At 42.2% G+C, this 13221-nt stretch overlaps 1 protein-coding gene across 4 annotated transcripts in view; it reads left to right on the top strand.

Moving 5' to 3' along the window:
* ATL2 (atlastin GTPase 2) overlaps positions 1–13221 on the top strand; it is a 40783-nt gene that overhangs the window by 16707 nt on the left and 10855 nt on the right. For all 4 annotated transcript variants that reach the window (XM_064709300.1, XM_064709302.1, XM_064709303.1 and 1 more), the window contains 5 exons: positions 3597–3874; positions 8369–8503; positions 10124–10228; positions 10940–10990; positions 13083–13139. In XM_064709300.1, coding sequence (XP_064565370.1) covers positions 3597–3874; positions 8369–8503; positions 10124–10228; positions 10940–10990; positions 13083–13139 — 626 coding nt within the window. The remainder of the gene's footprint in view (positions 1–3596; positions 3875–8368; positions 8504–10123; positions 10229–10939; positions 10991–13082; positions 13140–13221) is intronic.

Genomic DNA, 13221 nt, shown 5'->3' with positions numbered 1-13221 from the left:
TCTGTGGGATTTATAACAAATCAGATTAAATTCTGAGTTTTGAGTAGTACACTGTGACTGTGCTGGGGCAGGTGAGGAGTGGGGGACAGCCAAGGGACAGGGCTTTGAGTTCTGAATTGCATAAACTCCTGGCCTGAGCTGACCGGACAGTGCTGTCAGCATGTTTATTATTATTCTACTTTGAGAATTTCCACAGTGCTCTTGCAGAAAACTGGACTGTGAAGGGGCATGTTTCTTGTCCTGACCTTTGTTTCCAGAGGCTGTACTGAAAGTAATTCTTGGAAGTGTAATGTGACCTCTCTGGCCATGATACTGAAGCCTTCTAGAAAGGCTCCCTGAGTGCTGCCTGAGACAGCAGCTAGCCAGGGTGAGCAGCCACAAGGCAAGATAAAGGATCACAAAAGGGTGTGACATCTGCCTGGGACACCTGACAGGGTTGCACATGCTGATTTGCTGCTGGGACGAGCAGTGGCACTTGTTCTGTAGTTAACATGCTTGACCTGTGCAATGTGTGTCCTGTGAATTGCCAACTAGTTCAAAATCTGGAAAGGAGGAGGGTTCTCTGCCACTCGAGCACCAAGTTATCAAACCAGCTCTTCTGGATGGATCAAGTTGCTTTCACAGCTGTCAGCACTGCAGGTCTCCACCCTCTAAAGTGCTTGACTGATGGCCATGATGGCCTTTTCTGTAGGTAGGTTGGGAACTTGTAGATATATTAAGCTGGTTAGTCAAAGGGAAAAAAAAAGCCAACAATCCAACTTGACCCAAACCAACCAAAAAAACCCAACTTTGTGCTCTGGGTTTGACTTCCAATTTCTGCTGGTAAGTGAAATCTAATAGGAGTTGAGTAGGGTCTAGGATGAATCATCTCTCCTGTTCCCTCTGAGCTAATGAGCTTCAGTGGTGCAGAATGCTGTTAACAAGGTGGGAGCTTTCAATGGGCATATTTTGTGTAAGCTCTTGATAGTACTATCTCCTTGTGATAGGGAGAATTTGCTTGTTTATAAATAACTATTGATAAAGGTCCGTTCCACTTGTTTGTTCTGAAATCTCCTTGGCCTGAAGAGGTTTTGTGTGGCTGTGCTCTGCACTAGCACAAGGATGCTGCTGCAGCTTGAGGTCTTTGGGGTCTGACAAGTTTTGATGACTTCCAGGTAGGACAGGATGGTTAATGTCAGGCTCCAAGTGAATGAAGAGAAGCTGCAGGTGTGGCTTCAAACCATTTTTCAGTCTGCCCCAGTTTACAGAACCAATCCCTTACTGCAGCTGTGTATTTAAGTGAAGTGTGTATGTAAATAAAAGAATAGGAGGTTGTTCCAAGTAACCAAGTTACACTACCAGGAACATACCTTGAATAGAGGCTGTGAAACATTGTGTCAATGTGTTTGCTAGAGCACAGGCACCTCTTCTTGGAACTATCTGACTTCAATACTTTTATCAATAGAATATTCCCTTTATGTTTGTAGGCTGTGATGTTGGAAGCTTTCTTTCTGATTGTCAAAATCTTTGTCCCTCCATACCTGGGCTATCCTCTCAAGTTTTCTGGCCTCCAAAGGATCCTATCCTTTGCCTATATGAGGCAAAGCCTGTATAGAAACTCTTTCAATAAAGAGGAGAGGGCTTATTAAATATCTGGGAATACAAAACCTTGAGGCCAAAAGAGAGAGACTTTCCTCTGAAGTGCTGACCAGTCAGTGTCAGTGTAGTTTGTATAGTTTGGTGGCCCGTTAACAGATTTTCTTTTAAAAGTTACTTCTTCCAGTTGTCAGGCCTGCTAGTGTAATCAATTTTTTGGCCTGCTGTATTAATCACTTTGAGCTAGGGTGATGCTGGGGGCTGTTTTGCACACCTACTTGGATAATGTTGCAGTTTGGTTCTAGCTGCTTAGGATTTAAGCACTCAAGTGTACTTCCTGTGCAAACCAAGCACCATGCAAGCTTAGTATGTTCAAACCAATTTTTTTCAAGATTTAATACCATTGGGCTTTGGGACAGCACAAGATTTGATGTTTGGAAGTGGAAACATTCTCTGTCATTTTGCAACTAAATGAGGTGTTGTCAGAGCTGGGTAAGGAGAAAATTGCTGGAGAAACTTCAGGGTCACTGTGTTAGCAGTTTTTCAGATTTATGGTGATAACTGCAGTGTCTCATTACATGCACAAAACTGGAGCCCTGCTCATAAGTCTTTTGCTGAGAATGGTATCTCACATGCAAGGTCTGACAGGAATGCCTTGGCAGTTCCTGTGAGCATTGGCAGGTTCCCTGCCATGGGTGAATGAACCTGTGTGTTCCATGGTGCCTCATGGCTGCATCCTGCAGGAGAACACTCCTTGTGGGCTGCTGCCACAGGAAACCTCTCTGAGCAGCACATCAAGGGACTGGGGGTGGCTGCTGCCTTGGCTTGGAAATGGAAACATGACTAGAAGGACAGTGTGCTGAAAATCATATGTGATAATCCCAGATAAGTAACTGGTAGGAAGGTGCCTTGGTCAGGTTTTTGCACATGGGCTTCCAATAGAACATGGCAAAATTTAAATTGGGAGTGGGAGGCAATTCAGTAAACACAAAGAAGCTTTCCAGATGCTTGTCAGGAATGGTAGAGTTGATTTCTGCTGTGGGACAAACTTCAGTGTTGTGGTGCCTGAACAAGAGGAAACTTCACCTTGGACAGGGTAGTTTGGTTTTCTTTTAGGCCTCCAATCCAATTAACTCCTGAATTCTAAAAGTCAAGAATATAGGATATTTGCACTGATATAGTGTATGTCTGAAGGGCTGTGTTACCTTACATTCATTAGTAGCTTTAATCTGAGTTAGAGTTTTTTTTTCAGCTACTGTTTTGTCCTGAAAGGGTATTAATTGTTAAATTGTGTATGAAATAGTCTCTTAACTGTTTTTAAAGAGTTGATACTTACTGTTGCTAAATCTTGCTTAATAGTGCACTGTGGGAAGAAAATGAAACCAGAAACTACTTCAATGGGCTTTTTTTGTTTTCTTATCCCAGAAGTGTTAGGACATGCACATGTTCAGTAATTTGTCTTGCAGATAGGGAATAGGTATTCTAAAGTCTGTGCTGTATTGAGACTTGAAACAGTGTTGGGATTAGAGAGGAGTTTATTCATCTGATGTTTGTTATCCTGGGCTTCCATTCTAGATCCATGGTCTTGCTTGTGCCTGTTGGCAAACAAACCTGTTGACAGAAAACATTCATTTCCCCTGGCACCCTTACAACAAGAAGGTGGTGATATAAAAATGCCCTTTTTTAGTCCTCTTTCAAGCTTCTTTGAAATGATTCTTTTTTTTTTCCCCAGATAAAAGGCCCTTAAGATGCCTTTAAAAGGGGTTTTGAAGCTGAAAATCAGGGTTGAGGTTTTTTTGTGATTCCTTAATACATATCTGAGAGAGAGAGATTTGAAATATAGGCTAGACACAAAGCTGATGAAAATGCACAGGGAGCTTCTGTTGGCCTCTTGGCATTCCCAAGAACATCACCCTTGCTGCTGGAGATGGAAGCCCAGCTCAAGGCTTCACAATAAAAGAAAAAGTGTTGTTTGCCCTGAGCTGTGCCTCACTAAAGTGTTCTCACCTGTCCATTTGCAGGTAAGCTTTATGAAGAGGAAGAGGACGATGCCCTGCCGGACTCGGACGCCCTGCCCGACTCAGATGACGAGGTGGAGCTGGATAAGCCACGCCCCATACAGATTGTCCTTGCTCATGAAGATGACCATAACTTTGAATTAGATGAATCAGCTTTGGAAAAAATCTTGCTTCAGGAACATATTAAAGATCTTAACATAGTAGTTGTGTCTGTAGCAGGAGCTTTCCGCAAAGGAAAATCTTTTTTGCTGGACTTCATGCTTAGATACATGTATAACAGGGTGAGTAGTTTGGATTTTTCCTGCAGGAGAAAAGTGCTTTGGTATTTTAGTAATTTCTCTTTGTGTTTGTTAAATTGAGCATAAATAGAGCCAGTCAAAATTTTCTGATACATTGGGGGGGAGGGGAAATCACCTGCTCTGCTTCTACAACTGTGAAGAAGGGTATTTAAGTGACAGTTTTTCAATGTACCCTGTCTTGCAGTTACCAAGGGAATTTATTGGTGTCCCAGTGTAAGTGGACACAAGAAGAACTTGAATGATGAAGTGTGATGGCCTTTAATTGAGCTTTGGGGAAGGGCTTTTCCAGGTGGTGACTTGGAGGAGCCTTGCTGTGACTTTATCTCCTGAAATCATATTATAGTACTCACTTGCCCATTGTTGCAAAAATAAAAGTCTTACCAGATAGCTAAATCTGCTTAAATATGATGTATGACAAGAAAGAGAAAGCTTCCTTTTTGCTGCTTGGAATGCATTTCTGAATGGAGTCCAGGAACTCTTAAAATCCTTTTAAGTTATTGATTGATTAAAGCCTGATCCAAAATTTAATTTCTTCTTTTAGTTTGTAGCTTTTGGCTAGTGTTGTCTTGTTTTGAGCCCTTGGCTTACATGGAAAAGGTGGAGTGGGATTTTCTGTGAACCATACACATCTGCCTGTCACAGTTTGTGGGGTGTTTCTTTTAATCTGCTTTATGAATATTGACAGGTCAGTGTTTTGTTGCTTTTTGAAGCTCTTAGAAACCCAGAACTGATTCCTTTTTTGTTACTGTTCTTTGGAGGTAATTTGTGCTAGCTGGCTTGAGGGAAAATGAAGATGAACCCTGCATTTACAGGAAGTATGAGAGTACAGCAGAAAAGCTGCTGATAGTTGGCAAATGTAGACTTCCTTCTCTCAATCCCAGTGGTGCCTGTTATTGAGTTCCTCTCCCTCATTTTGGAAGAGCTGTGGAAGAAAGACCCTGAAGATAGGGTCTCGGGGTAGGAGGAATCCAGAGTAGCAGGCTGGTACTCCTGACTTCTTGAGACTCTTTTAACCTAGGGAGGAAAAATATTTCATTTATTATGGATGGTGTTCAAAATTAACCAAACAATAAAACCCCCAGCACTCCCTGCAAACAAAGAAAAACACAAACTCCTGCATCCAATGATCTGAGCAAGGTGCTGGGCTGGGCAGAGGTAGTGTGAGTTTCCTTTTGAAAACAGAAGGGCTGGGCTTTAAACAAATACTCTTAATTTTCAGATAGTGAAATAAATGTTCATATAACAAAACACATTGAAATGCTGTTTCAGCCTTGTGTATCAGGCCTCTCTGTTTCCTTTATTGTGCAGTCACTTTTCTCAGTTTTCTATAAATGTCCTTCAAAATAGCATTTGTTTCTCTTGAACTGAAGGTGAAAGCAAGCTTGCCAATCTACTGTAACAATTGTTTCTTACCAAGAGCAGAGAAGTCTTGCTCTCCATGTGCTGCTTCTGGCCAGGTATTTCCATTCTGAAGATGTATTGCTTGCAGACCTTTAGTTGAGCTGATCCAACTCAGTGATGCATCAGAAGACACTGCACTTTGCTGAATTGTTTTTCTGCCAGCTCAGTGACGTAAATTGGCTTAGGGAGGGAGTTTGACAAGCATCAGAACTGCTGCAAACTGATTGATGGGAGCTGGGGGTGATGGAGGATAAATGCAACGCCTCCTCTTTGGAGCACTCTTGAGTTGTATGAAGTCAAATGATATCCTCTGCTTATCCAAATTTAGTACAGGAGGAGAGATCTTGGTATAGTTTTATAGTACTTAGTCTGAGCCCTCCATCTTTAGTCAGGCTCAATTGCAAGTCTGTATTTTCTGTGAACTAAATATTGCACAGAATACTAAAGCGACTGCATTCAGTTCATGTGCCAATCAAGCAATTTTGGGGTGTCCTTTTATGTGGACATTAACATACATGCATAATGAAAAACTTGCCAATAAAACCTTCAGAATCTCATTTTCTTGTCTTAAACTGAGTGCCAGAGGTCATGTGGAAAGTTGGCATTGTAACAATCTCAGTGGTGCCAGCTGAAGTCACAGGTAGGATTTTGGCAGGGCAGAGGTTGATTGCTGCCTTCAGGGAGGTGGATGTGTCATTTCTAGCACTGATCGTTAGTGCTGTGATTGCTCTTTTGAAATGGAACAGCAGCACTTCTGTACTCAGCAAGCTGCTGCACGGAGCCTGTGGTGCTGAGCTTTAGTAAGAGTTGGGTGCAGCAACACCTGTAAGTTTAGATGGAAAAGTTTATTTTTTTACACCTTCTTAGTTAGGGTGAACTGTGTATTATTGCCCTAAGCAAATAAAGCTGCATTGGGCTTTTCCTTAGTGTGGAGTAAAGTTAGAGAAATTACCCTTTAGGGTACTGAGATAAAATTGTAGAGCAACTTCTAGCTTGATTTCAGGTAGGAGCCTTTTTTTCCTCCTCCCATCTCTGGAATATCTTTCAAGCCAGCTTGATGGATGGATACTTAAAATACTGAGCTTTAGTTAAGGAAAGATGCAGGTAACAAGCCAGAAGTGTTTCAAAGTGATGCAGAGGTCAGTCAGAGGCAGGTTTAAGTACATCATCCATGAGATGAAGCAGCTTCAGGTGAAGCTGAGCCTGTTCAAACACCAAAGTCTCCTGTGATGTGAATCACTAGTGAAATCAAATGAGCTCATATCTAGTGCTCATTGAGGGACTTGTCAAACTGTGTAGTTTTGATCTGGTTTGTTACAAATAGGAGGAATACAAATAGGAATAATGTCTGGACCAAAATGGGCTAAAGTATTCTTGTATAAAGGAAAAATGGAACATACTGAATAATGGAGTCTTTTTGAAAAGTAAAAAGCTGCAGCCCATTGACAGGTACATGTGAGATGTGATACAGATTGTCAAACTGTATCCTGGAGTGTGCTGCAGCACAGAGCAGGCTTGGAGCTTTCATTTCTCATTTCTAGAGTGGTCTGTGGAAGCATCAGCATCTTCTGGGATAGAAAAACTACAGGGAAAAGCTGTTCAGGTTTTGCTTAGTGTCTCTGGTAGAGGTGTGTGTGCCTATCAAAATAAACAAAAGGGGAAAAGAAACCCCAAACAGCCAAACCCAAACAACTGTACAGACCTGTAGAACTCTTTACTTGCATACCTGTGTTCATTTTCTGAATTTTTGTCTGTGTCTCTCCCCTTTGTCTGATCTAAGTAGCAGAGTTGAGTGGGGCACTGTTAGCATTTGAAAGAATGCTGGTGCAGAACTTCTGGATTGCCTTCAGGCTGCTAGGCATAAGGAAAATGTGCAGGTTTTTTTCCATCCCCCTTTAGAAATAAGCAGTTTCACTTAGTTGTTTCAAGTATTTTTATTCTGTTCAGTCCCTGGGTACCAATGCTGTGTTCTGAAATGTGAAGAAATGTCTTGAGCCATTATCTGAAAACTGCCAGTGTGGAGTCAGCAAGGTAGAGCCCAGAAGTGAATTGAGAAATCTCTACTTTGACCTTCTCAGTAGACTCTTTCCTGGCTGGGAATCTGCTCTGGGCAGTTGAAGGCAATTCATTAAATGTCTCTTATGCCAGCTTGCTGTGTTCTAGCCTGTGAAAGAAAGCTTTGTATACACTGAAATCCTCCCTGAAAGAAGTGGCAGGCAGACAACAGTTTAACTGATGAGGGGGCTGCAGAAAAACCCATCAAAGTGAAACTTCCTTTGGGTGCCTGCTCATCCTCCTGTCTTGCCAGTGCATGAGCTGCATTTCTGGGTTAGATGTGCTCATATAATGGCTGAATTCTTGTGGGTGAGCTGCTGCTCTGCCCCTGTCCTTGAAGACCTCATTACAATTCCATCAGGCAGGGATGGTAGATGCCAACTGTACTCACCTCTCAGATAGCTTCTCAGCTCTAATATGGGTGGGTTGATTGGCATCTATCAAACTCTTAAACTGACCTTTTCTCTGTAGCTGGCAAGTATAGATTGTGAATCTTCTGGTTCTTGTCTGTTCTCTGTGGCTTCTGCAAGATAGCATTGGGAGTGTGGTGCTGGCTTCTGTTAGTGCAGGGACTCAAATGCTTGGGCCAGCTGTTACTGAGGGGGAAGGGAGAGGATTAAGTTAAGATCAGGTGTTTTGTCTCTTGCTGAGGTTTAGCTGTTCCTGAGTTGAAATATCTGCTGTTCTGTTTAAGCAGAGTTTTCTCAGCTGTGAGAGTGGAACTGGTGGACGAAACTGTGCTGTTCTCAATACCTCTGTGTGCTGGAGACTCAAAAACTGTGCACGTTTACATTTCAGTGTCTGAAAAGTTGTGCAGCCACTCAAATACCATGGGGTTGCTTTGTGGATGATCTTGAAACACAGCAGAGTAGCACTGTGTTTTAATATTTTTTGTAGTGTTGTCAGCTGGCTCTGAGGAAAATGTAATAACAGTGTGGAAGTCTGCTAAAACATAGCATGTTAAAAAACAATAGAAATCTCCTCCTTGGTTTTACATAAGTTTTTCCTTTTGCTTTGTAGACTTCTCCTTGTTGGATAGGTGGAAACACGGAGCCATTGACTGGGTTTACATGGAGAGGTGGATGTGAACGGGAAACCACTGGCATTCAGATTTGGAGTGAAGTGTTTGTAATTGAAAAACCTAATGGAACAAAGGTGAGTGCTTAACTTACCTTGATTTACTCAAGGTCTCCCTTGCAGGAGTTGTAGGCTTCCTGGTTTGGTTGTGTGGTGGGTTGGTTTTCTTTTTTTTTTGGTTTGATGTTTTTTGGGTTTTTAAAAATAGAGAGGCTGTGGATGCCGCACTGGGGAGGTGTTCCTGGTCAGGTTCAGTGGGGCTCCAAGCAACCTGGTCTGGTGGATGGTGTCCCTGCCTTTGGCAGAGGGATTGGAACAAGATGATTCTTAGAGGTCCCCTTCAGCATAAACTGTTTTGTCGTTCTAAAACTTAAATAGGATTTTTGCCTCTGTGTACACGTTTAATGTCATGGATTTCATGGCGGCTGTTTGAACATTGGTTGCCTTCCTTTGCACTGAGCAGCTGTGTAACATATTTGGAAACTGTTATCAGTGTAAGGATGGAGATTGGTTCTTACAACCCAAAATTCAACAATAGTCTCATTCTGAGAGTACTTTGTTTTAGTAAAATCTGCCCTGTCCAGGCTTCTGGGTGGGTTATCCTGGGGTTGTTGTAAATCTGTAATGGCTATAAATACCATCTACAGGCAAATGCTGGGGGGGGGAAAGCTCTGTAACACACACTGTTCTTTGAAGGGTGAGAATATGTTCTAACTTGTAGCTGTAGTAAAGTGTAGTGCATGGCTGTAAGTACTTCAGGGTCTGGAAGCTGGTCCTTCCATTTAATTTTAGCAAGCAGCCTATAAAAAAGGATAAGTCTAACAGTGAGAAAAAAAGCACTTGATTCTTTTTTAACTCTCAAGTCAGTTTGACTGCAAAGTTTACTGGGAGGTGTTTATGCTGAAATTAGGTGTTATGTTAATGTCATTAATAAATATTTACTTCACAATAGTGGTGGTCATCTTGAGCTATTTGTGTTCTAAACCATTGGTTTTAGGTTATTTAAATTTCATACCCTTTGCATTTGCAAAGGAAGCATCTGATGCCCAATCTGTGGGACATGGATTTTAAAAATAGTGGCTTAGTGATGTTTAACAAATTTCACAGCTAACCAAACATTTCTCTAGTTAAAAAACAGTTATGTGTGAATCTGCTTATGCTTTGGGAACAAATCACTCACTTGTTCTTGCTTCTCAGTGGGAAGGAGAAGGAAAATGTAGCAGATCCCAAAGATGGGAGTTGGACTGATAAACTTTTTTCATTAATATCACTTCCTTCCTTGTTGTTCCAGCAGACAATATCAAACATCTTGTTTTCTGCTGAAAAAAGTTATCTTAAGATATATATGTATTTATAAGTAGCCATCTTACTCTTAGCTCTGATGAGCTGTGCCAGATCTGCAGCTGAGGCTGGTGTTCTTGCAGTGGAGGAGAGCTGCCAGTTGGTCTGCATGGCACCCCCAGTGGGCCAGGGAGGGCTGTTTCTCTGGGACAGGGTGGCCAGGCAGGGTCAGAGGCTGATGGCAGGGCCCTCTGCTGCTGCTCACTCAGCTGTGCCTGTGTGCTGTCCCCTGTGCAGGTGACTGAGGTTTCTTCAGCAGGCACGGGGCAGAGATTGAAACAGAGCTGACCCCCGTGGCCAGGAGTGTGGAGGGGTCCATGATCTGGTTAACTGCTGCTGTTCTTTCAAACTCTGCAGGTTGCTGTGCTACTCATGGATACCCAAGGTGCCTTTGATAGCCAATCCACTATCAAAGACTGTGCAACAGTTTTTGCCCTCAGCACCATGACGAGCTCTGTCCAGGTGAGAATATCCCTGCTGGCAAATAATGGCAGAAGCCTCTATCCTGATTGTGCAAAGAATATATCCTGAGCACACCTGCAATCTTCCTCCAGCTCTGATTTAAAATTCCATACTTTTTCTTATTGTGGTACATAAACTACCCAAGTTGCTTGGTGGAATCAAGGTTATGCAAGGCCAGGCTGAGTTGAATTGCTGACAGAACTAGGAAATCCCCTTCCCCCAAGATGTCAAAGTAGCAGCTGCTTCTTTACAGATGTGTTACAGAATCTTTCTTAAGGCTGTAGATAGGGTTTAGGGTGACATGCTGTGATCAGCCAAACTTAAAATTGCTACTTCTGTTCAAGTGTCAATTAAACTCCTGAGAATTGTGCTATACTCGAAGCTACTTCTAAGCTTGTGCCTTAGAGGTGCCAAAGTGAGCAGGTTTTTGAGGGGTGACAAGTGACTTTCTTCAGACATGCCACAACCTAAAAGGAACAGGAGTAGGTAGAGCATTGCTTCTGTCCTGTGGAGTTGGCTCTGGTGAACTCTGGTGAATCATTTTTGAATAAGGAGGTGACTTTTGTTTGAGGTGTGTTCTGTGACACCTTTCTACTTGCTGACTTTTGGGTAGTTACACTTTTTCTAGAGGGAGCAAATATACTCAGTGTGTGAAAGAGACTATGATTGTAAGACAGTGGTTTCATGTGACACTGTAATTGTCTCTTGCAGGTATACAACTTGTCTCAGAATATTCAGGAAGATGACCTTCAGCACTTGCAGGTAGGAATATGGTGAATTTATGTTAAACTGCTTCTGAACTGATAGTCTTGACAATGTTCTGGAAGTTACTATTCATGTAACTGACTTGGGAGCTCATGTAAAACACTGAATTTGACCTGAAACTAAAGGTACAGTACAGACTGGTACAGTCTGTAAAAACTGTGTTTGCATCAATTTCATGATGCTTCTACTGTGCCAGTGTAGAGGTAAAATAGTATGAGCTTCTAATCGGGCTGGTTCTCCTAAAGTCTGTTCTCTGTATTGCAAGTTCTTAAATTCCTGAGGAAATGAGAAAGGAAAATTGTTTATGGAAATCCTTAATGGTGAAATTCCAGTGCTACATGTTTTTCCTAAAATAGGAAAATGGATGTTATTTCATAAGCAGTTTGTAAGGAAGTGCTGGAGTTTGGCTCAGGCCAGAAAGAGTCTTCTGCCCAGAAGCCATCTCTGTTTTTTCAGCTGAGAAACTTCTGCAGAGTTTTATTCTGCTTAGAAATAAAAGCAGGAGAATGTCTTCACCATGGGGTTTTTATCCTCTAATGCAACATTGTGGTCAAAGGCCACTGAATTATGGCTTCATGTGAATGGTGCAAGAACATTATCTCCTTAACTTAAAACCTGTAGCTTTACAGAGTCGCTTGTGTATTGCCAAATGCCAAGGCCATGACCTTGTCACGGCTTAAAACTGTTCTGTGTGTCTTCAGTGCTGCAGCAGACTGGCTGCCAATGCTGGAAGTAAAAGAGCACTAACTAAAAGTATTCTTATGAAGCTGTTCTCAATTAGCAGGGTTGAATCACTGGGCCCATACCCCCTACACCCCAAAAAAAACCACAACCGAGCAGTGAGAACAAAAAATCTGTAGGTCATTATTTGAGAGCCAGGCTTCCCTTGAGACTTTGGTCCTTTAACAGGCTTGGTGTAATCTGAATAAAACAATCTATCTCTGTTCTGCTGGAGGGTGAGATTTGAAGGATGATAAATACAAGGATAAATAAGGATGATAAATACAAATACAATTTAAAGTTGCAGCAGGGAATCATGATCTAAGGGAAGGAAATTCTGAATTTCTGTTTTAATAGGAATTTATATAATTGTGAAATACTGTTAGTCTCTGACTGCCTTTTACATTTAGCAGGGAAGTGAATGAGGTAAAGAGTTTGGGTCAAAGAAACCAGACTCTTGTGGGTGCTTGGCCACTTCACAGCTGCTTTTGCTCAGGGTGACAAGGGCTTGTAAATTAAATTAATCTTGTGACTTCCAGGTGCTCTTGTGATCAACACCAGACGTGCCCTTTGAGCCATAATCTACCTGAGACACTCCAGGAGTTAGTTTAATGCAGAATAATGATTGCCTGGCACTGCAGAGTTCTGGTGTGCTTCCATCATCTCAACCTGCAGTATCTGTAAGGAGGCTGGCATGGATCAAGCCCTGCCAGTACTGACCTGTGCTGAGGCAGCCAGCACAGTCCCTCATTCCTGCTCTTGTGGGTGGCTTGGCCAGCAAGGAATGCTGCTGCTGGTGTTAAAGATGGTGAAAGCAGGCAGAGGAAGACAGCTGATACCAGCTTTTATACTGGAGGGAAGGAACAATTATTAAAGGTCATGAGGTGAAGCAGAGATCTGAGAAGCTGCTGAACTTGGCTTGTATTTAAATGTCTGATATATTGGCTAGAGCCAAGTTCCCTGGGATTTCCAGGAATAAACCTTTTGTGGGAAGTAAGGGGCAAATGTTAGTCAGCCTTACCTCCTTAGCCTAGGAAGCAAGTGTTGGAAGTTGGCTTGGTGAGAAATGCAGCCAGCTTTTCTCTGAGAATAGCCCAACAGCCACCCACTTAAAACTGCAGTGTGTTGACAGTTCAGGAATGGCACTGTGAAGCCTGTGGGAATCATGTCTCCTACCTGAATCTTATTGAGGGTTGGTATACTCATTATTGAGGATTGTTTGCCATTCTCAACCTGTAGTAAGGCATAAGATTGAAACCTATAGTAAGATATAAGATTGAATGATTTGTTTTTTAGTGACGTAATAGAATATTTCACAGCAGAAAAATGTTTTCTGTGTGGCACATCCTTACACTGTTCTTTCTCTCAGTTGTTTACAGAATATGGAAGACTAGCTATGGAAGAAATCTACCAAAAGCCGTTTCAGGTAACTGTGTTAAATAGATTTAATGTGTAGAAAATGAGCTCAGGATAATTTCTGCAGATCAGTTAGTTGGGCTGAAGGTAAC

Source organism: Zonotrichia leucophrys, chromosome 3, assembly GCF_028769735.1.
Source record: "Zonotrichia leucophrys gambelii isolate GWCS_2022_RI chromosome 3, RI_Zleu_2.0, whole genome shotgun sequence".
Classification (NCBI taxonomy): Eukaryota; Metazoa; Chordata; class Aves; order Passeriformes; family Passerellidae; genus Zonotrichia; species Zonotrichia leucophrys.
Note: the sequence above shows the minus strand (reverse complement) of the source record. Positions and strands in the feature narration are given on the sequence as shown.